The sequence below is a fragment of the Nelusetta ayraudi genome, unplaced genomic scaffold (genome assembly GCF_046127955.1).
Source record: "Nelusetta ayraudi isolate G7.1 ecotype Tasmania unplaced genomic scaffold, CSIRO-AGI_Nayr_v1 ptg000011l, whole genome shotgun sequence".
Classification (NCBI taxonomy): Eukaryota; Metazoa; Chordata; class Actinopteri; order Tetraodontiformes; family Monacanthidae; genus Nelusetta; species Nelusetta ayraudi.
In genome coordinates, this window is record NW_027466061.1 from 1,414,730 (window position 1) to 1,442,500 (window position 27,771).

Consider the following 27,771-nt stretch of genomic DNA (forward strand, 5'->3'; position numbering starts at 1 on the left):
TAGGTGAACAGCTTAAGATTGCCAGTCAAATTTTTTTTCTCTGTTTTTCTTTTACACCTGTGGTGTTGTGGAAGGTGTTATATCACCCCGTAAGCTAATGAGTAATTCTAGCCTGTTGACGTGACAATAACAAGCATTTGTATGGAGGACACAGTAAAATAAATAAAGTAAATAAAGAGACACTATGGAAGGCCCATTAAATAAAACAAATACTGTATATTGTATTGTTATTCATGCACTCCATTGAACTGTATTTATTTTTATTGTCAAGTATTTTTGCCCCCACACATTTCTTTCTGCTTTTTTTCTTGATGTGCAAGAGAATGAAAACAGGAGAGAGGAAAACTGTGCTCGCAGGTTTTGTAACCAAGCACTTGGCTGTTATGTAAGAAAGGTATTAACCCTGAGAGAAATGCTTTTAAATGGAATGCCTTATTGTCGTGGGTAGGAAACACCTTGTTACGTTAGCATCACACACAGCCTATAGTGCCAGGGCAATGCTGAAATAAGATTCTTTTTCATTTAAAACAAACAGAAAAGGGAAACGTGTCACCAAAGCACTTGTCGCCAAAATTACCAACACAAATATGAAGTGTATTTACTCCTGCTGCATTATTTATCGTCCACATTTATTTTTGATATGTTTATATTATAAAATATACATTTCTCTGTTTTTGAGTTCACATTTCTTTGGGTTTTTACCTTTAGCCTTCTATCACTATCATTAGGAGGGTTTCGTGCTTATCAAAGAATTACACACTGGTTTATTATTTTTTTTTTTTCTTTTACTCAATTTTTATTTTATAACCAAGGGTGTTAAGAGGTTCAACGAATTCCTACCAGGATCATCGTCAGGTTAGGTGGGTGTTTATTGGTTTACTAAAATGCTCCTTTATAAAGTCACAGTGTTAACGCCAATTTATACACAAGTCGACGTAATTATATATATATTTAAAAAAAATAATAATAATCGCGTGTTTGTTGTTTCGTTTTCATCCTTATTTTCCCTGAAAGCTCCGATTCGTGACGCAACTGCAGTGTGGACAGACATGAGTAATCGCTCGCAGATCGCGGCAAGCCTGAGCAATGTTTTGATGCTCGCTGAGGACCTGCGTCAGTCGCTCTGCTATGGCGCCCGTAATGTCGCTGATTAAGGAGTGGACGTCCTAGCACCGCGTTTTATTCGCCTTCAGTCGGAATTTGCACGTGCGTTTTATTACTACCGACTTGCATTTAATCACACATACTCCTAAAAGCGCCATGACCGTGGAGCAGAATGTCCTCCAGCAGCATTCTCAGAAGGTAAGATCGCCCAAGCTAACTGGTTGATGGGCTGAATAACTTTAGCATAACTGTGTAGCTAGTTGTCCAGTGCGACTTATTACCGCAGACTCGTTGTCAGGGCAAGTCAGCGTCTTTTGGGTCGACCTCGGCTCGTCACTTTCTTGCGTGTACTTGCCATCCGGTGTTGAAAAATACTTTACACACTCGGGTTGTTGATGCTAGGCCCAATGTACCGTTCTGCTAGCACGGTCCTCTTAAATGTTTTGTTAGCTGTCAGCGAGCATGAAGCTAACGGTACCGCGGTACCAAATAGAGTCCCAGCTGCGTTTTCTAAGTTGTATAACTGCAACGGAATGTACATGTTGACACACCCGATCCCCTCTGTAATACGGCAGATAGAATATAGTCGGTCTCATCAGCACAAAGCTACTATTTAAAGCAAATAAGGCCATGTGATTTAATAATGGGACAACGTTTAGAAAATGCCACGATGTGGATGATCTCCAGCGAACTTTTTATTATTATTATTATTATTATTATTATTATTATTATTATTATTATTTAAAGGCTCCTAAGAGTTGTACTTGTTAATGCGTGCTAGCTAGCAATCTCACGGCAAATCTGATCGTTTCTCTACGATACAAGTTTGTGTCAAGCAGCCCGCCGCTAGTGTGAAATCACATCCAGTTGACGCCTCTTGGCCCCCGCCGGGCGGCCAGATTGCTCTCATATTTGTTACGTTCACGGCGCGGCGTGTTGGCTCTCGGCTCACATTTGACAAGGATATGGCTTCACGGCAGTGAGCGGGTGGGCTACAGCTGCTTGAGCTGCTCGATGTCGGATTTATTCCGTGAACATCACACCCAACCCAACCTTGCCCAGCTCAGGCTGTGTCTTATGTAATCGCTCGACCGACGCTGCTGACACGAAGCTTGTGTTGGAGATGGACGCGTTTGCTGCTTGTGCAACTTCAATGAAATTCCAGCATTTAATGGAGATTATGAAATCGCAGTGGCTTTAGATCTAATTATCTGTATTCTGTCCCCTGCACATCCTGGAGGCTTTTCTGATTATAATGCAATTTTATATTAGAAACATGTAATACCCATAGAGTTAAAATGCCATGTTATAATACACCATAAAACAGTGGCATCATTATTTTTAATCTATTCATGAGTCCTGCAGCTTCCCGAGGGGCTGCAGAGAATCACATTCAAACTCAAGTCAAAGTTGCTGAGCGTCCCGTGACTTGTTGAGGCCACGTTGAAGGAATTCATTTACTCTCTTCATAAACTCCCTCATAAGCGCTTCAAACAAACGCCGGACCGTGGCCTGACTGGGAGTGTCCCCACTTGTGTGCTGCTGCAAAGGTTCTCAAGGTTGTCGGTCAAGTCACGCTGAGAATGATGGCGTTCCTCACAAGCAGCGGCCTATTAATGGGCCATGACCAGTGTCACAAGCACTTGGACCAGACCTCTCACATGAAAATGAGACGTGTGTGTGTGTGTGTGTGTGTGTGTGTGTGTGTGTTATGGGTGACCTGTCCTAAATCTGTCATAGGTGTAACTTCCCATGAAAGTTACACATCACTGGCGCTGCTCTTCCTGGCAAACCCTGCGTGCTCGGTCAGTGTTCTTCTCCTCCCGGTGACTCGCGCTCAGCCTGCGGAAAACAAAATAAATGTTGTGATCTTTACGATCATTTAACCATCAGCCAAATGAGCTTATCAGAATGTATTTTTTTTTATTTTTTTTATAAAGGCTGCTGTTTCTCAGTAGTTGTTGCGGTGTGCATGTCACACATATGACATCTAGGCCAGTGTTGTAGGTGTGCCAGGCCAGCACTCTGGAACTTGGTTTACTTTTGTTCAATTTTCAAAAGAACTTACTTGCCACGTTTTGTGCTGGCTGACTTTTTGTTTATTTAAACTACTGGTTTCCATGCATTTCCTCTAACTGCTTATCCTGCTTATCCAGGCTTGTTGGTTGGGACTGGCTTGCACGATTAATGGTATTAAAATTGCAATCTCAATTCATGCTTCCATGCGATCTCATTTGTAAACAATGACGATTCCGCCGCCTTTACTTTTGAAAGAAAAATGAAAATGAAACTCGGCGGCACTGCGTCTTGCACGCCCAGAACCACAAACCACTCGTGCTGTGAAAGGGGGACAAGAAAACACGAAAATGAAAGTAGAATTAAACACAGCTGATTGTGGTGAGAACAAAAAACGAAACCAAACACACTGTACTCCTACCCAATAGGTTTCACTTTCTATTTTTCTGTTCAAATTTTCCGAAATTGAAAGAAGATTGTGAAAGTCAAACGAACATGCAAGCTTGCATGTGATGTCCTTTTGGCCTTCACCACTAGCAGCAGCAGCAGCGGCACCACAAGGCCGTCCAACCACCTCAAAGCTCACCACAAAGTGCAACTTGAGGGAGGCTGTTGTGGTAAACGTTCACGTTGTTGTCCTGTTGTCAAATGTGGTCATTTCTTATGTTTTTAGCGGCACACCTACGTCTCATTATCTTACGCACTGAAAAATACTGCTTCAAAGTTTGTGTAAACGAGAGAAGAGGAGACTGAAGTGAATGGTTCTCACGTGGAGTGTGAGGTGTAGCAGTTAAGCTAACAACAGGAGTGATTCCTTTCTTGACCAGAGTTGACGTACCAGTCTTGTACAAGCGCCATTACGTCTTTGTTATGTGTTTGTGGCAGGTAAGTGCAATAAATATTCATTTTTGAAAAGAAAAAAAAAAGGTGATATTTTTATTTATTTTTTAATTTTTTATCCAGAGTCATGCAGCCCTAGTTGGGACCTAGGCAGGCTACACAGTAGACAATGTCACAACTTCTACACGACTTACATTTTTTATTAGCCATAGAAAAAAAGTTACTGTTGAAATTTAAATGTTTTATTTAAATTGTAATTATTTTGAGGAGTTTTCTTTTTCTTTTAAATTCAATTTTGCATGTGTGCAAAGTGAAGTTATTTATTTAATAGTATTAAGCTTTGCTTGTTACATAGTCAGTGTTGAGGCAAAACTTGTTTGGGTCCATATAAAAACATTCAATGTTCTACCTGGAGGAAGATTTTTTCAATAAATATCAATGTTGGCTGCCACTTTGTCCAAGTTTTACATTTGGCCCCACTGTGTATTTGAGTTTGACACCTATGTAACATTTTTACATGTTTTAGGCCCTAGAACGTGTAACATTGTTCATCTTGCGGTCAATGTCAGCGTATCCACCTGTGTTGGTTTAGCGTCTGAAGGCAACACAGCGCTCTTCATGTGTTGCCTGCTGCGCCTGTGAAGGCAGCCAGTGAAGACGTCTGTTTTCCTCCCACTTGAGACTCCAGACTTCTGTCTTGGACACTGACACTAAGTGCACTACCTCTTTATTGGCATCGAGGGTCAGATGGCTTTGACGGCGAGAAGTGGTGATAGTTTGGATGACTGCATGGTCAACAATGTCAGCGTCTTTTCAGTGAATTTGTCCAATTTATCTCAGCAAAACCACTTTTTTTCCATTATTTTCTCCTCTGGGCTTTGAACAGTTTGTGCACTGACAAAGACTTCAGACCTAAACAGACCTTATCAATACGGACCTGCTCTTTGACTGGAGCAATGTTTGTGCTCTGCTTCTAACGTGATAATTAACTCCTCTCTCCTTTTTCTTTTCTTTTTCTCTCCACAGCATCAGCAGACGCTACTCAACCAGTTGAGAGAGGTTACGGGCACCACAGACGTTCAGCTGCTTCAGCAGGCGCTGCAGGTACGTCATCCGTCCGTCAATGCGTCCAATTCTCCCGCTGATCCGGAATCAGGTTGCGGTGGCAGCTGCTCTTCATCATAACTCCCTTTTCACTCTGCAGCTCCATCAGTGGGACGCCAAAGTGCTCCCTGGCCAGGTGCTAATTCTCAGCGTTTCGGCTCTTTGCCCATAAACAGTGGGTTTGGAACGTTAACAAAAAAGTCTTTAAGTGCAGACTCGCAGCTTCATGTGAAGGTATTTACAACCAAATCTGGTGAATCGTGTCGGGGTTTCAACACTGCTTATGTGTGCCCTCTTACCTTTTGAAGGCAGTAGTAGTAATTGGACAAACTAACACAATCATATATGAAATTGTCACTTTAAATGCGGGTAGAAATCTATTTAGCTGTTTTGGTTGCAGCATCCATAGACGGGAGACGCCGGACTCGGGTCGTGCTTGTTCCTCGGACAGTGGCGGGCAAATCGATGATCAACTGTCAGTACCAATGCTGATACCAGTATTGATGGATATTGATTGCATTCATATGTAGATGCACTTTAAGCCTTTACCAACTGGTTGATTTGAAATCCATTATCATGCGGTGCGTAGCCAGAGCGCTGAACATTGTGTCAGTGTCCAAATATTTATGGGCCTAACCATACAATCCCTCCACCGAGTCTTCAGCCGACCACGAAGCCCTTGACCCCTCCGGACCTGCCTGATACGCCTCACACATTGCTAGTTTATTGCAGGGCCACAGAGCTTTTTGACAATACTGGTGCTGCGTTCACAACATAGACAATAGTGCAGTGGCTGCAGTGGCAGTGTTTAACCACAACTGCACCACAAAGCTGGATGCTGATTTCAGTTCCGGCCTACAGTTGAGAAAAGGAAAACAAAACTGCAACAAGTTAGTTTTCCAAAAGACAACTTAACAACGCAGTTGACTAAAAAGTCATGATGGCGAAGTGTGATTGTTTTTCTTTTGCTCCTGTGCCATCGTGTCCCTCATTGGCTTATGGCTTCGATCGAGGGGTGGGCAAGCGTTTTGACTCATGAGCCACAGTGGCTTCTAAAATGTGACAGAGGGGGCCGGGGCAGAAGCAGATGGATGGAGTGTTTTGGTGAGCCGCCCCATAGGAGAAAGAAACATGTCATGGGATATGAAGAAAACATGCACTTTAACCTAGGTTGAAAATGAACAAAAGCATTGCACCAAAATCAGTGTCAAACACTGTAAGAATGGATGAAATACAGCTATGTTATTACTACTATACTACTAATACTTACTATTAATATAATTTCTTCAAGTTCGACGGGCCAGATTAAAAACGACCCGCAGATGGCCCCTGGGCCGTAGTTTGCCCATGCCTGGCTTAGATCATGAACATCTGTAGCGTAAACACAAACACCACTTGGCTCTTGGAGAAGCTTTAGCATCTCTTTCTTACCCGTTTGCTTTCATCAGAGTGTGATTTACCACTGTTGGAGTGTTCACGGAAAAGGGAGGAGTTACTTCACTGACACTGCTAGCGTCACTTTTCTCTCTTTGCACCACAGTACACTTGTTTTTTGATTGCCATGGACCAACCAGACGGCACGGCCATGCCAAAACTTTGCTTCCTCACTTTTCTGACCCGCCCCCATCGGTCCCTGATTGGCTGAGTGTTCAACCCTGTCCCTAACATCAACCCTAACCCTTTAAGCGATATCCAATCAGGGAACAAGGGCATTTTGGTGGGATTTTTTGCTGGCTTTGGAGGAACGGGCAGTGGCCACTCGGGGTGTTCCACCACAGTTACATCACCATCTACTGGCCTGGCATGTGTACTGCAGTATTTTCAATCCCTTCAGTTTTATCTACACAGATCTTTTTTACTCTGTTATTGAGTAAATGCAACAAGACAAAGGAAATGTTTTTCTATTTTAGGGTGAAACATTGTCGTCTGAACGGGACCTCATCCAATTCAACGAGTTCATGTTTCTTTTCATGTAACTAACTGGCATTAAAAAAAGCTTCACACTGTCGCTGCAGGTGAGCAATGGCGACATGGCCGAGGCTGTGGCCTTTCTGACCGAGAAGAACGCCAAGGTTCCCCAGCAGGATGAGACGACGTACTACCAAACATCCCAGGTGGCGAGCGACAGATACATCAGCGTGGGCAGTCAGGCAGACACAAGTAAGCAGCGCTCCACTTCTTGTGCAGAGGAAATCTAAAAAAAAAAAAAATAATAATAATAATCTAAATCATATTGATCAACAGAGAAATGGAAAGTTATTAGTGACTGGAGTGTAAAACCTGGATCAACCTGGTCAAACCTGGAAGCCCATCAGTCTGATTGAATGTACTGTTGTCTCACTGAAGTTGAATATTTTGAAGCAAACTTCCTTCATAACAAGTGAAGTCACACAGACGTCATAAGTCTGTCATTTGGAGCTCAGTCGTGTAGGAACGGCTCTCTGAGTGGAGAGCGTAAAGGTGTAATCAGTGTCCCCTTGTCTTTGTGTGTGTGTGTGTGTGTGTGTGTGTGTGTGTGTGTGTGTGTGTGTGTGTGTGTGTAGATGTGATTGACCTGACAGGCGACGACAAAGATGACCTGCAGAGAGCCATCGCTCTCAGCCTGGAAGAGTCCAACCGTGCATTCAGGGAGACGGGCATCACTGACGAGGAACAGGCCATCAGCAGGTAGATCAGCAGCATCACTCACTGAACCACAGCCACTTGCAAACAAAACTGGAGCCTTCTTACAAAGCTGTGGGTTGAAACGCAGCGAGTCTTCAGCGAATATCCACACTCACCGCCCACGTTGTCCATATTTTCCCAGGGTATGATGAAAATAAATCAAACATGCAACTATCTTGTTGCTCTGTGGAGAAATAAAATGCAGACGTCCAGTTCTGATCTGAGAGATGGGCCTGCTGGGTGCGCCGACTGATAAGGGAACATTATGTATTATTATGCCTTATAAAAACGGCTACTAAGGATCTAGAGTGTTGTAAATAAAATATCCGCCCTGTTCCCACACAGTTGCAAAGTGGTCCCATTATAGGCTTTTCCTTGTAATGAATATCTTTTGGTGGTTCAGTTCCAACAATAAACAGGGTTTGTTTGGTCAAAAGCTGTGCAGGCCTGACAACACGAGTGTTTCTCTCATTCAGCCTGAACAGAATTTCTTTCATATATACACACATGACAGTAGTGCTGACCACTACAAGTACTCTGATTTTGGGACAAACGGCGTTCTTCCTGTATCGCACGAGGCCAACTGATTTATCCAGCGGCACAGCCGAACCCTGAGAGACGCCTCTGGATGGAAGCAGACGAGAACAACTCATCTCTTCTCGCACCCATAACAGAAACATGAAACACCCCCAATTGTACCCGTCTGTATTACAAGAGCCACTTTCTCTTATAGTGGCTCGGTCGGCGAAGAGCTGGAGGGATTTTCATCGTCTCTCTCTCTCTCTCTCTCTCTCTCTCTCTCTCTCTCCCTCTCTCTCTCTCTCTCTCTGTCTCTCTCTCTCTCTCTCTCTCTCTCTCTCCCTCTCTCTCTCCCTCTCTCTCTCTTTCTCTGTCTCTCTCTCTCTCTCTGTCTCTCTCTCTCTCTCTCCCTCCCATTTCCAGGGTTTTGGAGGCCAGCATTGCGGAGAACAAAGCCAGTCTGAAGCGAACCCACACAGAAGTGTGGAGCGACTCACCCAACCCTCACGACAGGAAAAGAATAGAAAACTGCCCCGTGGGGCTGAAAAATGTTGGCAACACCTGCTGGTTTAGTGCCGTCATTCAGGTAGGCAGAACACACAGTCACTCTTTTTGTTTTCTGTCTCCTATAACCGGGCCACTGCTGTGGCGGCCGTTATCATAATGTTTACATCCCGAAATAGGCTTTCAATACGCTTCTGGCTGTCAAACTATTTATATATCACTGGAACCAGTCGCGGTCGGTGACTTCAGCTGAAATATGCCGCATGAAAACCTGATACACCATCACATGGTGCCCTCGTTGTAATGGAACCCCAAACCTTTTAAGAAGGGGCTGCTTGAACTTGACCCCGCTGCCCTAGAACATTTGGTAAACAACATTACTGCTCTATTTATTTATTTTTCAACAATGTTTTTTTTTAATTTTAAAACAAACAAGCTAAACAAAATGACATCAAGTTAGAGCTGTGAGTGGCTGTCGCTGCTGTCAAAGGCCGAGAGTTCAGTCGTTGTCTCCTCTGACGGAGAGAAAACCCCAACTGAGACGTTGACGTTGCTCTTCAGACGTGGCGAGAACTGCCTGCTCTGATGAACACAGAATCTTATGACCTGTTGGCTCAGAGAGGTTTGGTTTGTGGGGCCCGAGACCTGAATGCAAAGGCACTGGCAAACTTGTTTTACTGGTGGGGCCACAATGGGTTCGAAAAATTTGACTGAGGGGCCGGAGCAGCAGCAGATGGATGGAGTGTTTTGGTGAGCCACTTCATAGGACGCAAAATATAACTTGGGATATGGAGAAAACGCGCTTCCATTTCAATTGGAAATGAACAAAAGCAACTCTTAAACACTTAAAAAAAAATACAGCTATTTTATTACTTACTTACTATTAATATCATTTCTTCAAGTTCGGCGGGCCGGATTAAAAAGTTTTACGGGTCGCGTATGGCCCCCAGGCCACAGTTTGCACATGCCTGGACTAGATGGAAGTAAGTTTTGGTATGACACACAACAACAAGAGACATGCAAGCAGTTGACTGGGATGCAGAGAAGAGTCTTGCACACTTGGCATGCAAACGGACCGCTCCTTTTTAACTATTGGCTACGCCTGTGTTGTGTGTCTAATATAATGTTGTTGTTGTTTTTTTTTTTATTCCATCAATAGAGAAAGGTCGCATGTCACAAAGTGTCACTAACGCGTCCTTATTTCTCCTCGACCTCCTCAAGTCACTTTTCAACCTGCTGGAGTTCCAGAGGCTGGTGCTCAACTACTCGCCACCAGCCAGAGTCCACGATCTTCCCCGCAACCAGAAGGTAGAGCTTCCCACCTTTCTTTGCACCTTCAGAATGGAGGGAAGTGAATAGAGGGTCATGTCCTGTCTCTCACATCATCTACAGCAGTGCCTCTCAACCGGTGGAGTCTCTGGACCCACATTCTTTTCCTGATCTTGAAGTCAAATTTATTCCACAGAAGTAAAAACGCTCGCCCAATTTCTATCATGTCGAGGAAATAAACTATATAATTATTGATTTTAATTGTGTGTCCTGCAAAGTAAATGACAAAAATTTTCTTCATAGATTTATATGCATATTTTTTTTTGATTTCCCCCCTGAAAAACAGCTCCACAACCCACTTTTGGGTCACTACCCACCAGTTGAGAAACGCTGATCTACAGCGACTTGAGTGGCAAGAAGAAAACCACTGTTGAAACACAGCCGAGCTAAAGGTGGCGCTGCAATTTTTGGACTCTGAGCTGAACACGTCTGCCTGCCGCATTTCTCACTTTTTATTTGTACAGAAAAAAAAAGCATTTGCGCCGCTTCATCAGAGAAAACACGTTAGCGTTTGTTGAAAAGGTCAAGAGGTCAAGGGCCACTCTTGCAGGCCACTGCCGTGCGTTCACGTCACAGTCGTCCCTCTTCAGCTCACCTGAGCGCCTCTGAGGGTTTGGCCCTCCTGTTGAACACGTGTGTGATCTTGTCTTCAGCAGCTTAGACTTCAGCCTGTCAGGGGTCAGAAACCCACAGCCACGTCCAGGCCGGTTCACAGGAGACGCACAGCAGTGCACTCTGACTCCTTCCACAGACGTTTTCCTTCCCAGTTTCAACGAACGCTACGATACACAGGGGAAAAAAAACAAAACAGGAAACAGTTTGCTCAGCGTCAGCGATGTGCGTTTTGCCTGAGTTTTTCCTTTAGAACGCTGAGCACAGGGTCGTGAATGCTGCTAATCGGTTTTAATCCCTTGATGTGGAAGTGCAGTCTGGAACAGGCACATCTTCATCTCGCTCCTTCCGAGCTCGCTGACTCTTTACAGTAGTAGCCTCAAAATGAACGTTTTGTTTTGTGGTATTGTTTTATTTAGGATTCAGTACGGAAAGGAATTAAAACCTCATTGCGCTGACAACTGATTGGACGCCGAGGGTCATGCTGTGCAACATGAGCAGCAGTGTAGCCTTGTACTTCTAGAGGTGCGCACCTGTCTGCACGTGCACACAGGAGGGTGAGATTTAGACGTAACCTGCACTCGGGTCCCAGATTGGTGGTTGCCAAGCTGCAAGTGTACAGCCGTCGTCTCTGTGCTTGATAGACGGAGCGTTTCAATCATGTTGCGCTCTAATTTGGATCTGGGTGGTGTCGTCCCAAATCATGTCCTCCCAGTTCACCTTTGCACTACTGATGCGAGTAGAAACTTAAGGCAAAATGTCTTTGTGGCAAACATGCACCACAGAATCATGCCTGATTTAAAATTATGGGCGCAACATCAATATGTCAATTTAATAATTCATCATTTGAACCAAATCTGTGTAAAATGAAACTATCCATCCACATTGTTCTCTGTAAGATAGATGCACAAAATACAGCTCTCAGGTCACAATGCCTGGCCTATGTTCGTCATCTAGCTGAGAAAGTTAAATGACAAACATAGGCCAGGCATTGTGACCTGAGAGCCGTATTGTGTCTGTCTATTGTATATTTATTTCTTCTATTATCTTATTATGTGCTGCTAGCGCTCATTGCCCTGGCCAACCTGTGGTACGGAAAGAGTGGATGAGGCCCTTGGGGCATTAATACAGTTGTTTGAATTGAATTGAATTGAATTGAATTAAGATACACTTTTATTTTGAAATTCACACAGCATGCCTGCACCAGGCAAGTCATGGCTAAAATACACTCAAATTGCTTCCTTCGTTTTGGGAAAAGGCTGTTACGCAGGTTGACTCGACTGATTTTCCTATCAAATATGAGTTAAGTGGTGGTGACCTTGGTTAAGTTCTCAAATTTGCTTGGAAGAGATGATAAATAAAATGGTCAATTCGTATTCAAATTGATTTTTGTGAGTATATGTAAATGTCTATGATTGCGTTAGGTGGGCACTTTGCATCACCTCATATTGATTGCAGCCTCCTGAATCGAATGGAATCGATATGGTGTCGTGATAGATTTAGTGATCTCAGTAAACATCCCATCACAATCAAAACAAATCAATATAATATGGTATCGTGATGAAGGTGGTGATTCACACGTCCATCTAAACTTTAAAGCAGGGGTGTCAAACTCATTTAGGTTCACGGGCCCCATGGAGTAACGTAAAAATAACAACAACTTCCAGTTGTTCTCTTTGTTTTACTTTGTCTGTGTTCTTTGAGCACTCGCCACTCTGCATCAGTGTTGCCAACTCCTCAGTAAGGAAAGTCGCTATTGGCTGTCCTAAAAGTCGCTGGAAGTCGCCAAATGACGTCATCGTCTAATTTGCATAATTGGCAATTTGGACTTGATTGCAACGTAACAACACCAGGAAAAGTTAGATTTGTTGCAAGTCGCTTTTGACAAAAAAAAAATCGCCATGGGGAGAATAGCGACTTTTTGGGGGGAGAAAGTCGCCAAGTTGGCAACACTGCTCTGCATCAGCTTTGTCTGTTTCGACGGAGACATTTTGGAGCGATGAGGGGAGCCAATGGGAGACGATTTGCTCAGCCCCAGTATTGAGTTTGTTTTCGAAGCGGAAACGATATTGCGACACCAAGTGGACACCTTTAGAACAGCACTTTCTTTCATTGAAAAGTTGCAGTCTTTATATTTTGCAAAATCATCTCACGGGCCGGAAGAAAACACTTTGCGGGCCTGATCCTGCCCGCGGGCCTTATGTTTGACACCCCTGCTTTAAAGTTTTGGCCAAAATGTTGCTAATCTACTCTGTTGCGTTTGACCGACTAGGAGCACAGGAACCTGCCCTTCATGCAGGAGCTTAGGAACCTCTTTTCACTCATGGTTGGATCCAAGAGGAAATATGTGGACCCGTCCCGAGCTGTTGAAATTCTGAAGGACGCTTTCAAGTCCAGTGAGTTGCAACAGGTAAGCTCCTTTCTTCAAGAACTTCCTCAGCGTGCCAGCATGAATTTAATAACGGCTCTAATGATTTAAAAACAAACAAACAAACAAACCTCACATGCCTGAAGTCAAGTCAAGATGCCAGCAGAGATCTGCTCTTGCCTGTGTGCATGCTGGCTTTGGCCTTCTGCAGATCTGCAAACCTTATTATGTAATGTAGTTAATCTGATTGCTCTGTCAACATATTTTGCAGCCTGTAATTCATTCAGTTAATCCAATTACTATTTGAAACTTTGTGGTCTGTGGGAATGTGCAGCAGTAGGTAAAAAGAAAAGCAGTCTGTCTTTTCCTGACGTAGTTCACGTTGCGACGTAGGTCACTTTCAGACCTCAAATGAAGGAATCTGAATTATTCCTGAAGAAACATCTGCGCGTGTTGATATCATTGTTCTTTTGTCCTGGACCACATAAGCCCCCTTTTTTTTTTCCTTTGCTATTCGTGCATACTAGAAATATTTAATGCCTTTAATCCCCTTTTTGTGGTTGCCCCGTTCAACTAAGAGCCCTACCGCTGCATTTCATTGTTATTCTACTGACTCAGCTCTACTCCCAGACACTTAACCTTTTTTTTTTTTTTTTCATCTATCGCTGCTAATCCTGAAAACCACATCGGCCCCTTTGAACTTCCGAGAAAATAATATTGAATAGAAATGAGCTGATTTGGGCGCCGGTCTTATAACGTGACATGTGCCTTTCAAGTGGTCAAAAGTCTTCTTTTCACGGCCTCGTGAAAGCCTCTGCAGTCATTGGATGTCACTACACATTGTTAAAGCCTGATTGGATGGGCATTGACCCGACTTACCGGCTGGCACCGATGACTGTGACAGCGGCCTTCAGTTGGCCGCCGCCCTTTGAAGATCGGCCGTCAATGAAGTAGAACAAGTCGTCTTTGATTTGACGTCAGGCCTGACATTGATTCCAGTGCTTGCTCGTGAGCACTGCGACTGCTTGCAGTTTGTCTTTGTGCTCTCGGCGCCTCTAAGGTATTGTCGTCGTCAGTGATTCTTTTTTCTTTTTCTGTTTGCTTTGGCTCAACAGCAGGACGTGAGCGAGTTCACGCACAAGCTGCTGGACTGGCTGGAAGATGCCTTCCAGATGAAGGCTGAAGAAGACAGGTAACCACAGCGAGACGGACCAGCTCAGCGGCCTAGTGGTGGAGAGTCCGCACTGAGACTGGGAGGTTGTGGGCTCCATCCCCGCCCAAGTCAAACCAAAGACTATAAAAATGGTCCCCATTGCCTCCCTGCTTGGCACTCAGTCGTCTGGGTTTGATTTGGTTGCACGGCTGCTGCTCACCGCTCCCTCAGGGTCAAAAGCAGACCATCACTAACTGACAAATACTTACCAGTGTTCCCTGGGTGTCATTCAACTTTTATTGATACAATGCCAATTTCAACACCGGTTCCAGAACGATACTTTTCTTGATTTTTTTAAAGCTAATTTGAACAACAACAAAAAAGCATTTCAATTAAAAGACAGAACGTTTGTTTTGGTGATTCCAATCAGATTTTCTCCAAATCAAGTTTATTGGATTTTGTTTTATTTTGATCAACCTTTGAGAATTTTTAGAGGTGAGAGTGTCTTTACTTCAGACCTCTGAATGTGAAAGCCAATCGCCGGCGACTGGCAGATGTTTATTGGCTCATAGACGCTAAGATTTACTTCCGTCCTTGAAAGCTAATCAATATTTTTGGTATTTGATTGGTATTTGATTGGGATTGGAGCATTTCCTTCAGTACTACAAATGTATGGAAGTTCAGTATTCAGCCCTACTGGTGAACAAAACCCTTTGTTTTGCTTTCAGGGAGGGCGAGAAGCCCAAGAACCCCATGGTGGAGCTTTTCTACGGCCGCTTCCTCGCTGTGGGAGTCCTGGAAGGTGAGCTGTGATGTTCCGCTAAACCGTGTATAAAACCAATAAAAAGCAAAGACGACGGAGAGAAAATGAAAAAAGGAGCTGCGAAATCTGAGCGAGCCGGCGCGTTAGAATCGTCTGCGTCGGCCCACGAGCTGGTGAAGCCCTTGCCCCTGGTAATGTGAGGTGACCTTGTCTTAATGAGATGCGGTCTATGCAAAAGAGGAGAGGGAGAGATCACATTGATTGTGGAAGACCTTGACGGCTGATTGACATTGCACTTATTATGCATGACAACACTGGCCCAGAGCCACCGCAAGCCGGGCGAGTGGGCTCGACTGCTCAAATGACCTTAATGCCTCATCTGCATGTCTGCCAACCCCCCCGCCCCCCGCCACCACCTCCTCCCTGCACACACACACACACACACACACACACACACACACCCTTTGCTGCTCATCAGTATCGTGTCAGGGGGTCCGTGCAACTGTTAAATGAAGACTGAGCGCGTGCTGAACAAGTGAAAATCATCCGAGACGCAAATGAGTGTGAAATTGCTTTTTACGATTCCCTCTACGCTCTTTCGCCTTTGCCGCGCCACCGTCGCACCTCCAGCACCTCTGACCCGCGCCGGGGTCTGCTGTCACTGCTGATGACGCGCGGTCGCCGCAGTCGCGAGAACCACCACCCCCCCCTCCCCCCGCAAACTCAGAACTCAGGCGGCCGCTGATCGATCCGTGCTCCGCTCTCGACTCTGTCGCCCCGCAGGGAAGAAGTTTGAGAACACGGAGATGTTCGGCCAGTACCCGCTCCAGGTCAACGGCTTCAAGGATCTGCACGAGTGTCTGGAGGCAGCCATGATCGAGGGCGAGATCGAGTCCCTGCACTCGGCAGAAAACTCTGCCAGGTCCGGACAAGAGGTCAGTGCCACAGCAAGTTGTGTATGGAAGTGAAATAGTAAAGCAATATGAGGAGTGACTTACATCAGGTGCTTTTCTGCTCGAGAAGTGAAGAAAGGCAGCGGTGTCAAAACTCAAAACTTGGACAAGGTCGTGGCCCAACATTCATATTTATTGAAAACAATCTTCCTCCAGATATCACAGATGACAATGAACCTTTTCATATGGAGCCAAACAAGTTCACTACTGTTAGCAGAGCAGAGGGTGCTTATGGCTTCTGTCCTGATTGATGTGCCAAAATACCAGCAGAGCATTCTGGGATTTGTAGTATTAGCGCTACATGTGCTGTATAATTCTGGTTGAGTAGCTCCAGTCGTCATTTGGTGTTGCCTCGCAAGCCAAATATAGTGACACTGCAGGCCAAATCTGGCCCGCGGGCCAGAGTTTGACACCCATGATGTTAGGGTTCTATGTTGCAGACCTCACATCCACACTTGCACTAAATAATTCAGTTCTCTAATGTATTTAGTGAGTCCAGCAGTGTAGAATCTTATTTGACAAACACAAAAGCTCTCTTCAGTTCAAACAGGCAGGTGGCAGTTGATGAAAAAAAATGAAACAATTCGAAAAACAACATCTACTAAGAAAATGTTGTAATTGCATTGTAATGTGCAGAACAGCTGAAGTATTTTTTCCTGTGTGGAAAACGAATTATCTTCTCATCTTTCATGCCGCAGTAATAAATATGACATGAGCAATACTGTTGAGAAAACAGTGCTGAACATCATTTTCCGCTCCTCATGAGGCAAATGATAATATCTTCCAATTTTATTCCAGCATTGGTTCACAGAACTCCCCCCGGTCTTGACCTTTGAACTGTCGAGATTTGAGTTCAACCAAGCGCTGGGAAGACCTGAGAAGATCCACAACAAGCTGGAGTTCCCATCCATGCTCTACATGGACAGGTTTGCAGACACATCGGACGTAGAGTTTCACACTTCCAAGATTCCTGTCCTGACTCGCGGTCTCGCCTCTTAGGTACATGGACAGGAACAGAGAAATCACCAGAATTAAGAGGGAGGAGATCAGGAGGCTCAAGGAGCATCTGACGCTGCTGCAGCAGCGACTGGAGAGGTAAAAAAAATAAAATAATAAAAAAACCAAAAAAAATGTAATAATAATAATAACAATGATAGTAATAAAATTAATAGTACATTTTATTTATAAGTGCCTTTCTTAACACTTAAGGACGCTTAACAAAGATAGAACAAATGCAGCAAAACAACAGATAAAAGCTGTACACAGTAAAATAATAAGTAATAAAATAATTAAATACAATTAAAAATAAATAAATAAATAAAATGGAACAACGTAGTTAGAGAGAGAGTGCTATCTAAAACGAAAGAGTTTTTTTTTTTTTTTCGTAATTAGAAAATTAATATTAGTGATGTCCCATTGTTCTGAGTTCCAGCTATTAACATTAATGGAACATTTATTTGGCGTCTCTGTCTCATATATTAACTCTATGTGTCTCCTCCCTCCCTCTGCTTTCTTTGAAACGTCTGTCCCCAGATATTTAAGTTACGGTTCCGGCCCAAAGCGGTTTCCTCTTGCAGACGTCCTCCAGTACGCCATGGAGTTCGCCTCCAGCAAGCCCGTGTGCACGTCTCCGGTGGAAGACATCGACTCTTCAGCTCCCCCTGGCGGCACAACGGGGCAACCGCCGCCCCTGCCGAGGTGAGTTTTAATTAATAACGCCGTCCGCGAGGCGTCGCCCGCCTTCATTTCTCACTGACTTCACTCGTCTTGTGTCGCACCAGCAGCAGCGCGGCGGAGCAGGACCTGCTGCCTCCCCTGGAGAGCTCGGGCCCAGCGTTGGCGCCCCCCCCGGCCGCCGCCGCCGCCTCCGCCACCCCTCCTGCCGCCCAGCAGCAGAGGATACCCATCCACAAGCCCTTCACCCAGTCCCGGCTGCCTCCCGACCTGCCCATGCACCCGGCCCCGCGCCACATCACCGAGGAGGAGCTGAGGGTGCTGGAGAGCTGTCTGCACCGCTGGAGGAGCGAAGTGGAAAATGACACCCGCGGTGCGTCTGCCCACGGGTTCCTCGCTCGCCGTCATTTGTTCCTCGTTGTGTAGTTTATTGTCAGGCGACGCGAAAGAGGTCGATGGTTTGACTCCGGGCCTGGGTTTTTCCTGTCTCCGGGTTCTCCTGCTTCCTCCCGCAGTCCAGAAACATGCATGTGAGGTGAACTGGGAACTCTAAATTGTCCGTAGGTGTGTGTGTGTGAGTGTGAATGGTTGGTTGTCTCTATGTGGCCCTGCGATGAACTGGCGACTTGTCCAGGGTGTCACCCTTCATTTGTCCTTTGACAGCTGAGAGAGGCTCCAGCAGTGACCCTGAGTAGGAGCAGGTATTGAAAATGGATGGATGGATGGATGGTTAATTGTTTGCACTTGAAAAAAAAAAGTGAAGAAAAGATGTGCAAGAGGGTTCATTAAAACCCAAACGGCTTACAAGGCACCCAAAAAGAACAATGTTTTACAAAACCATGTACGCACAGTTCATAGGCCTGTATAACTGATCGCACAGAATTATATCATACTTCAGAATACAGTTGATTAGCTCAGAAATATATTAAATAACGGTGAAAAACAAAAAACACCAAAAAAAACTCTCTTTTCTCCGGATGTAGAAGCAGGCAATTAGAGCCATACTGACTAAATGACTTGTGTGTGCTCTTCTCCCCACCAGATCTTCAGGGCAGCATCACCCGTATCCACAGAACCATCGAGCTAATGTACTCTGACAAATCCATGATGCAGGTCAGCATCATTTTCCCAGAACCACTTACGAGATACATTACGAGGTGCCACACTAAGCAACTCCAACTCCAACATCATGTTGTTCCTCCAGGTCCCTTATCGGCTTCATGCAGTGCTGGTGCACGAAGGCCAGGCCAACGCCGGCCACTACTGGGCCTACATCTACGACCCGCACCAGCGCTGCTGGATGAAGTACAACGACATCGCTGTCACCAAGTCGTCGTGGGAGGAGCTGGTCAGGGACTCGTTTGGAGGCTACCGCAACGCCAGCGCCTACTGTCTCATGTACATCAATGACAAGAAGCCTTTCCTCATAGAAGGTGAACACCCACGTCTGATTTGATGCCCTTTAGGAGGATTCAGATACGTTTCATTTCAGTGTCTTTCTGTCAAGGTTTTGGTCTCGTTTTTGAAACAAAATTCAGTCCAAAAAAAGAAAAATGAACAACAAAACATTTTTCATAATGTCCTTGAGCTCAAGTATTTCAGATGGTGAAATATTATTCATGTCAATATACTATTCAACATGAAAGGAGTCTTATTTTTTTCGGTTTTGATAAATAATTGACCTCTATAATAATTAATTTTCTTTCCCTGCAGTCGGATTCTAGGGTTGCACCAGCAGCCTTTCAACATCAAACAGCTGACTAGTTCCCCTTGTGTTGTGCGTCTTTAAATTGTGTCTCTAAGCTCTGGGGAAATATGACATGAATTACTTTGTTAGTAAATATTATCTATTAATTAACAACAGGTTCAATATTAATTGAATCAGCCATCCCTCCTCGTTTAAAACCATTTCAAGCATCGTGTTTTGCCCACAGTAATTGACCTTCTTGCTTTAGTTACATAATGGAAAAATTATTTTATTCTTTTTGTTTGTTTCATTGTGATTCCGTGGAGAAGTTGCTAGTTATGACTGCCTTCCCTGAAGCACAGCCTCCTGTGTTCTACACCACAAAGAATTGCCGTCAACAATGTTTTTCTTCCTTTTCATCTTTTCATTTCTCTTTGCAGAGGAGTTTGACAAGGAAACGGGGCAGATACTCAGCGGCATGGACAAGCTGCCGCCGGACCTGAAGCACTACGTCAAGGAAGACAACGAGCTGTTCGACAAGGAGATGGAGGAATGGGACGCTCTGCAGGCCCGCAAGGCCCAGCAGGAGAAACTGGCTCTGGCTGCTGCGGCGGCGGCGGCGGCCGCATCGGCGGCATCCAGCAACTCCACTTCCTCATCCTCCCCTCAGCCAATGAGTATTGAGTCTAGCCCTCCAGACAACTCAGGTCAGGGTCACAGCAGCCAGAATACTGAGTGGAATGCTTAACACTGAATCAATAATACAATGAAAGAAGGAAGATGAATATAAAGTCTTTCCCTCAAGGGACTTGGCGCAAGATTAAGAATCTTGACCTCGCACTTAAACTCGCTTTGACGGGTCTTTGTACTATTAATATGTCATATAGTGGCATATAAGAAAAGCCCTTAAAATGCTGCACAGAATAATGTTCGGATGTCTTCTCATTCAATGCACAGCTTTCAAGCTTGTCTCTTTTCTCCATTTAAATCTATCTGCGCTGGTTCCTCATGTAGTGCCCCAGCAGGAGCCAGAGTACATGGAGCAGCCGTCGCCCACAAACGACTCCAAGCACCTGCAGGAAGACACGGAGCGGGCCATCTCCAGAGCAGCCGCCGAGCAGGAGGAGAGGAGCCCCGAGGCGTTGCTGAACGCTGTATGTAAAAGCACACTGACACCACCAGGCAGCAGAAAACGGGAGAAGGGAGTCCTAAAATATACGTTGCGGCACCCCATGTACTGCGTGTGTTGTCCCCGATGGCACATCTGACAATGATGATGGCGCGTTTGACTAAAAAAAAACACATTTCGGAGCATCGTCGCTGAAGCGGCTCCTCCGGAGCTCCTGAACGCCGCGCGCTGCTGGTAAAGAAATGCTTCCTACTGTTTCCTCATGTGTAGGCAGAGCGTGAGAACCTTCCACAACATACATCGCAGCTTAACAAGGAGTGGAGACGCACGGTAGCGTAGCGTGACGTCTGCCGTCGCACTCTACAACACAGGTGTTTGCTTATGTTGTTTAGTGAGGACTCCCACTGCGTTCTGGAAGAGACTTTTTCTCTCGGTGTTGACAGCTGTGAAAGGTATATAGGCCACTGGCAGGCTGCTACGGTCAGTCTTAAATGTGAGCGGCACTTGGGAGCCGCTGATTGGTACATTTTTGTTTTAGTTATAGTGGTGTTTATTTCCCTTTTCTAAGAAAAAAAGGGCAATAATAAACATTTGTAACGCTTCATCAGTCATTAAAAGGGTTGGGGACATCTGGATGTTATTACTATTGTAGTAATAGTACTGTCGTAGTATTGGCTATGATTATTTTTCAAATATATTTTAGAAAAAATATAACCAAAGAGTAATAGTATTAATCTAAATATTAACATCTAAACAAAACAAACATTTTTTGCATTTATTTATTATAAGTGCAGTGGCAAAATGTGCAAAAATTAGTAACGTTTCACAGAAAAATCTCTAAAATAACCTGTAAAATAGGGAATTGTTTTTAGCATAGCTGAGCTCAGATTGATGCTGGCTGATGTGTGAATCAGCACTGCCAGCCTCCTCCCAGCCCGATTTAAAACTTCAGACTGAGGTCTGTCTGACTTGCTCTACCGTTCTGCTGTGATCCTCAGGTCTGCACGTTTTTGTGCATCTGAATGTAATAAATTGTTTGGTAGTGGTGGCCGTACACATTACATACCATAGACAAGTGAAACATTCAGAGTTCCTCTGGAGTTCTGCAGTCTAGCATCACTTATTGTACTGTTTCTAACTCCCTTTAGCGGCGCTTTTCAGGCTGCCAAATAACACAATTTTAGAATATTCTTCTTCTTTTTTTTCATAATCGAGAAGATTTCTCTTCTTATATATTGTACTGTGAATCTTTTTTTTGCATCATTTATGTCACATATTAAATGGAGTGTACAGTGGTGGAAATATTTTTTGGGATACCTAAGAACTACAAGAATTAAGTTTTATTATTTTGTCTTATAATGTACAACTAAATAATTTCCATATGTTTGTGTGAATCTGATGCAGCTAAAACTTTTCAAACCAAAAATAAACATTTAATGCCAATAATTGGGATTGAGTAAAATTTTAAGGGTGTCTGAAAACTTTTTTCCACAACTGTATAGTGCCAAACCAGTTCAAGCCATATCCATTTTTAACATGATCATTTATTGTGTCTGCCTTGTGCTGTGCCTCCCATTTACACATATTTCACATAATGCAGTTGATATAAAACAGTTCCTTTCATCTAGATGAAGCTCACATGCAGTTTCGTAGTGACGATAGTGTGTGACAAGATCAATTAGTGATCTTAACTGAAGGGTCAGATTATTCATATGTCTCACTGTGGTGTTTCCTCTCCACATTAAATGTTCCACGACTTTCAATCAACGCTCTACCTCTACTGTTTCATCTGTCCAATTCTCTCTGCAGTCTCTTTCTCCTCCCATCCCCTCCCAGCCAGAGGTCCAAATAGGCCTTCCCTGCTCTCCTCCCCCTGACCTGGTCAAGGGGGACGAGACCCCCGGCCAGCGCACGGTCGAGGTGGCCATCCCTCATGTGGGGACGTTTGTCATTGAGTCAGAGGAGGGGGGTTATGATGACGAGGTAGCTTCCTCTCGGACGAACGAACGAACCTTCTGCCTGTTTGGCATGTGTGGTGTCACGCTGCTCCACGTGAGCTTTTTTCCCCACACCTGAGACGGTCCCGGTGACTGTGGGATTGGCTGGAGGCTGGGAGTGCGTTGCAAATCAGACTTGGGTGCTTCGTCGGCTTCATGGCTCGCATCGCTCTTGTGTGAAAAGTCTCCTCTGGAGACGGATCACACGGCTGCGTGAGGGCCGCCTGCGGTGAAGCTTGGGCCAAACTTTAACGCTTGGTGCAACTTCAATGTTGTTACTGGGGATGTTTCCTTGTGTTTGATTTCTTCTTTTTGTCAAATGAGCTTAGCCTTTTTCTAGTAGCCACATAATGTGGCAGTGCAGGTTCATTGCAGTGCATTTTGATTGTGTAATAGTTCATTTTCAGATGAGTTTTTTTTTTAGGGTATTGCTCTATCTTTGTCTGGGTTTATGATTATAAAAGATTTACCAATATTGTCATGCTCAATATACTGCTCACAAAATAAAGGGAACACGTGGTCAAGGTCACAATGTAGCTCCAAGTTAATCACACTGTCACACCATCCAGACTGAAACCCGATAGCTCTTTTGTAGTGTGAACAGTCACAAATCACATGAAATCTGATTTTTAGCCCAGCCAGACTGAAACCGGATGGCTCTTTCGTAGTCTGAACAGTCACAAATCTGATTTTTGCAAAACGGATTGAAACCACTTTCAAATGGCATTTGGACGGATGCGTCTCAGTGTGAACAGCTCCAAACACACCGATCGGTTTTGACTGTCAGTGACGTCACTCTACGCGACGCCACACCCAATGCGGCAGACCAGAGGGCGCCATTGGAGGTGCGCAGCTGTAACGTAATGGAGCAGACGGAAGAAGTGGAAAACAGCAGTCCCTGGACAGAGGAGGAATCTCATTGGCTCATCAGTGTGTGGGGAGATACAGTTGCTCCCTTCAAGCCAAGCTCCAGGGCTTGTAGCGCAACAAGTGCCGCTGTCGCAACTATATGACGTCACACACTACACGCTACGCTGGACGTGCTGCAGCAACCTGTCTGTTCGGTTAGTAATGTGGCCCAGTCTGAACAGAACCAGATCCCATTAGGACACTTGCTAAGAACAGTGTGGACACTCAGCCCTAAAAATCTGATTTGAGAAGGAATCTGATTTGGAATCAGATTCGCCTGCAGTGTGAACGCAGCCAATGAGTGTCAATCAGTTTCACCTGCTTTTGTGCAAATTGTCATCAGGTGGACTGGAGAGGCGATTAGCTTGACCGCCCTTATGAAGGACATTGGTTTTGCTTGTGGTGGCCTCAGGCCTTTTCACTCTGTAGATCTTTTGTGGCTGATTCTTGGCTGGTTTTGCATTTCTCCAATGCTCTCGCTGCCACGTGGCACCACAGACTGTCCAGGAGCTCACTAATGCCCTGATCCTGGTCTTGGAGGAGATCCCCCAGGAGACGCTGTCGACTCATCAGGAGTTTGTCCAGACGATGTACTGAGAGCAAATGGGCACATGGAGGCCACGCGCGCTATCGAGTCGCATCAGTTCACAGAAGTTGGATCAGCCTGTGATGGCGATTTTCCGCTTTGATTTGGAGTCAGTGCAGTCCCCATTGTTCACTTTCATTCATCAAGATCTGGGATTTGTCATTTAATGTTCCCTTTATTTTTTGAGCAGTGTAGTTGTCCTCCATTCTCTAAAATGGACATCAGTGATCAAGTAAAAGTCAAGATTGAACTGTCAAGCCAAGTGTGTACTGGTTTCAGTGTCTCTCTTTGATTGTTAATAATAACAACACAGCATCGGGCCCATTAGGACGGTTTCCTTCTGATCTTGGTTTGTCAGCATCGTGACCTGTCTACTCTCGCACAGCTTTCACTTGACTGCCTGCTGCTCACAGAGTATCCTTGTAAGGATTGCGTAATGTGCTGCTGAAATGACTGTGTTCCTCACATTTCATGTCACTCTAACAAAATGCATGGACTGCTGAGTGATGTCGAGCATGCCCCGTCTGCGGTGTGCTTCATTTCAGGCCATGTAACAGCGTGGTTGGTCTGTCAATGGGACCGATTATTGTTTTTAACACGGCTCCTGCTTCCCGGGCAGGCAATGATGACCCCCAACATGCAGGGTGTAATTATGGCCATTGGCAAATCCGGCAGCGTTTATGAAAAGAATGGGCCAGAGGCAGCCTTTTTTCAGGTACATACTGTCTCTCCCTCTCCCTGACCTGTCCTCATTTCACATTCACATGAGAAGTCTTTTGTGAGAAGTCTTTTTATGGTCCTCTTCGTCCACTAAAGCGCACGCTTTCGCTCTTCCCCAATAGCTGGAGCCGAAAGGAGTGCGCGCAAATCGCAGTAGGCAGTAAAAGCATCTGTATTCAGGCCTGCGCAACTCTGGTGGTCCCCTCCAGCGTGCACAATTTCCAGTGCAGCACACTGACATTTGCAAAATGATTGCTTATCTTTCCATTTCATTTCCAAAAGGTAAACTGAGGCAGCATAATAGATGAGCCCCCGTGCCATGCTTAAAGTGATACTTTCTCTATTTCCATTATATTCTAGGTACGTATTAAGATACCTAGATTATAGTTCATTAAAAAAATGTAATCTTGACAAATGCCACAGATTTCTATCATATAGATACACACATGTCAATTAGCGTTTTATTTTCTAATTGTAATCCAAGCACTGCTATTACCAAATTATTACCTCTCTTCATTACCAAGTCATAGTGAGACGTGTGTTTCCGTCGCAGTCACTGTCAGACATGCAGTGGATGCATATAAATGTTGAGCAATACTTGAGTGTTAAAAACCAGGATGCCACTCAATATTGGGGACAAGCAATTTGCTGAAAATATTTTTCCTTTTTTTCGGAGACTGAGTAGCTTTGTAGTAATTATTGATTTTAATGTAGCCTATTCGGTATACTTAACTGTTCTTTTTAAAGCTTTGCTGAAAAGACTTGTGATAAACCCTCCGATGACAATAGATTATCAATCAATTAAACTCAAATCTTTTCCAGCTCCCTTTGAGTTGACAGGGCAAGAAGACAGTGGATAGTTAATATTGTCAGGGTTCTAAGTCATCTGTGTTGCTCTGTGTCTGGCCAGGCCATAAAGCTGGAGTACGCCCGCCTCCTGAGATTCGCCCAGGAAGACGTGACTCCGCAGCATGACTACAGGCTACAGCACATCATCGTCTACTTCATCCAAAACCAGGCGCCCAAGAAGATCCTGGAGAGAACCCTGTTGACACAGTTTGCCGACAGAAACCTGGCTTTCGACGAAAGGTAGGGGGACAAAACTGAACGCTTTCCCTCTGCCGCAGAAGCCAGGCCTCTCCGTGAGGCTGCGTCAATCGACTTCTTATAAGGAACCAGCAGAGGGCGGTAGACGCCTCGGCCTGTGTCGCATGAGATCATTTCATCACGAGGTCCAAATGGGATCCGACAATCTTCCCCGACGCCCTCCTTGAGCCGTGTCTTTGAAGGATGCAAAACCCCTTCCCTTAAAACTTTGCTTGCTGTCCTCAATCCACTCATATTCATGAGTGAAAAAAATTGATTTCTCCCCTCTCCTCTATTTTGAGCAAGATAATTAAATTTATGTGTGTACGTGGCCTCAATAGAAGCCTCCGGAGGAGCGTTTCACTTCTCCTCTCAGCGCCGACGAGTGATTCATTAGGCAGTGTTTAGACCTGAGGGCATGTGGGAGCGCTTCATTTCCTGGAGTACATCACAATGGCCACACCGTCTCTGCGCTAATGTCAGACTCTCTTCCTGTCCTTTTGTGTCTATCCAACAGATGTAAAAGCATTATGAATGTGGCACGTGCCAAGCTGGACCTGATTAAGCCGGAGGAGGTCAGCATGGATGAATATGAGGTCAGCAGAGGCGTCTTCCGATCTTTTCATATGAAACATGCCACAGGTGTATGAAAGCCATAGTGAAACTCTCATGCAAGGTACCAAGATAGTACTTTCAATCTTGGTCGCTGCTTTTAAAAGTTCATTAAAGTACAGGCAAAAAAATAATTTAAAATATTTTTTTTCTAGTAATTCATAGAAATGTATTAGCCGTCACTTGGCATAACACCACAGAAGCAGGTGCAGCACTTTCTCTCAGCGTTCTGTGAATATTGTCATCAAGATGGTCATCAGTTAATAATAAGTAAGAAGAAGAATAAGAAGTTTTTATTCCATTGTTTTGAATTTCTTGACACAACAATCTGTAATCGCAAGAATTTGATTAACTGGAGGAGCATCTGCAGGTTCTACAATACACACTCAAAAGCACAACCAATGGGTTTTTTTTACACACTCGTTTGCTGATTTAACTATTTAGGTCTTTGATATTGAAAATTATTTGAATGGTGTGTTCTTTTTTTGGTGACTTCTTCTTTTTCGCTCGTCAGATGTGGCACCAGGCTTACAGGAATTTCCGTGAAACGACCCTTTACATGGTGACCGGACTGGAGCTCTTTCAGAAGTCAAAGTATGACGACCTTCCAACTCTTGCTCGAAATCTAATTAATACACTCCAGAAAATGTTAGTCTTGATCAAACTTTACCTTAGGATTTAAGCATTGGGAGTGCTGTAAGTCTCTGCAAGTGCTCTAGTATCACCTGCAGAGGGCAGCATCTATGAGTCAGTCCTTGCTTTGTGTTTGTACAGTGAGTTCATTAAGTTTATTCCCTCTCTGCAGCCGTTCACTTTCCTGATCCCCGATCTGTTTTATCTGACTGTAACTGTATCTCTGTGATCCTGTTTTTCCAGTTACGCAGAGGCTCTGATGTATTTGATCTACTCGTACCAATACAACAGGGAGCTCTTGTCGAAAGGGCTGTACAGAGGGCACAGCGAGGAGCTACTTGGACACTACCGCCGCGAATGTTTACTGGTGAGCCGTCGTTCCGGCCGAAGCAACATGTCGAAATCCCTGTGGAAGCGAGGCTGTGTGTTTATTCATTTCTTTAAAGCTAAACAAATTGCAGAATGGACACGCGGGCATTGTTGGAGATGCGTTTTTTTTTCGACAGACAGCTCGTGGGCGTGTCGGACTCTTCTCACCGGTTCGCCCAGCGATTCCATTTGTCCCTCCCTTTTGAATCGGTATCAAACGGCTCCTGTAAACATGACTCAACAGATGTGAGCAGGCATTCCCCCGGCAGCGCTCAGCCCTGCTCCTCTAATCACATTTCTTCTTTCCCCCCCATAGATGCATTGCCTTTACTCGCATTGGAGCCCACAAAAGATTCCACTTAGGCCCCCCCCACCCCCATCTGATAATGACAAATGAAAATCCTTTCGACGTCACAATGCGAGAGCCCCATTTCATTTCA

The 27,771-nt window shown here is 44.7% G+C and overlaps 2 protein-coding genes across 11 annotated transcripts in view; both read left to right on the plus strand.

Annotated features, from left to right (window-relative positions):
• Positions 1–27,771, plus strand: part of nrip1b (nuclear receptor interacting protein 1b) — a 167,045-nt gene that overhangs the window by 40,860 nt on the left and 98,414 nt on the right. The gene's annotated exons all lie outside the window — the stretch shown is intronic.
• Positions 1,078–27,771, plus strand: part of usp25 (ubiquitin specific peptidase 25) — a 30,364-nt gene continuing 3,670 nt past the window's right edge. For 3 of the 6 annotated variants that reach the window (XR_012926162.1, XR_012926163.1, XM_076019928.1), the window contains exons 1-24: positions 1,078–1,302; positions 4,987–5,064; positions 7,080–7,224; positions 7,608–7,731; positions 8,671–8,833; positions 9,973–10,059; positions 12,965–13,102; positions 14,176–14,252; positions 14,942–15,015; positions 15,760–15,911; positions 16,728–16,855; positions 16,929–17,024; positions 17,463–17,627; positions 17,711–17,976; positions 18,646–18,716; positions 18,808–19,036; positions 19,731–19,997; positions 20,305–20,444; positions 22,229–22,402; positions 24,531–24,626; positions 25,542–25,720; positions 26,235–26,313; positions 26,844–26,923; positions 27,206–27,329. Coding sequence is in view for 4 of the 6 variants with exons in the window: in XM_076019928.1 (XP_075876043.1) it covers positions 1,261–1,302; positions 4,987–5,064; positions 7,080–7,224; positions 7,608–7,731; positions 8,671–8,833; positions 9,973–10,059; positions 12,965–13,102; positions 14,176–14,252; positions 14,942–15,015; positions 15,760–15,911; positions 16,728–16,855; positions 16,929–17,024; positions 17,463–17,627; positions 17,711–17,976; positions 18,646–18,716; positions 18,808–19,036; positions 19,731–19,997; positions 20,305–20,444; positions 22,229–22,402; positions 24,531–24,626; positions 25,542–25,720; positions 26,235–26,313; positions 26,844–26,923; positions 27,206–27,329 (3,174 nt within the window). In the remaining 2 variants the exon portion in view is untranslated. Of the gene's footprint in view, positions 1,303–4,986; positions 5,065–7,079; positions 7,225–7,607; positions 7,732–8,670; positions 8,834–9,910; positions 10,060–12,964; positions 13,103–14,175; positions 14,253–14,941; positions 15,016–15,759; positions 15,912–16,727; positions 16,856–16,928; positions 17,025–17,462; positions 17,628–17,710; positions 17,977–18,645; positions 18,717–18,807; positions 19,037–19,730; positions 19,998–20,304; positions 20,445–22,228; positions 22,403–24,530; positions 24,627–25,541; positions 25,721–26,234; positions 26,314–26,843; positions 26,924–27,205; positions 27,330–27,771 lie in introns of those variants that run through there. The other 3 variants (XM_076019929.1, XM_076019930.1, XM_076019931.1) reach the window with 3 other exon arrangements.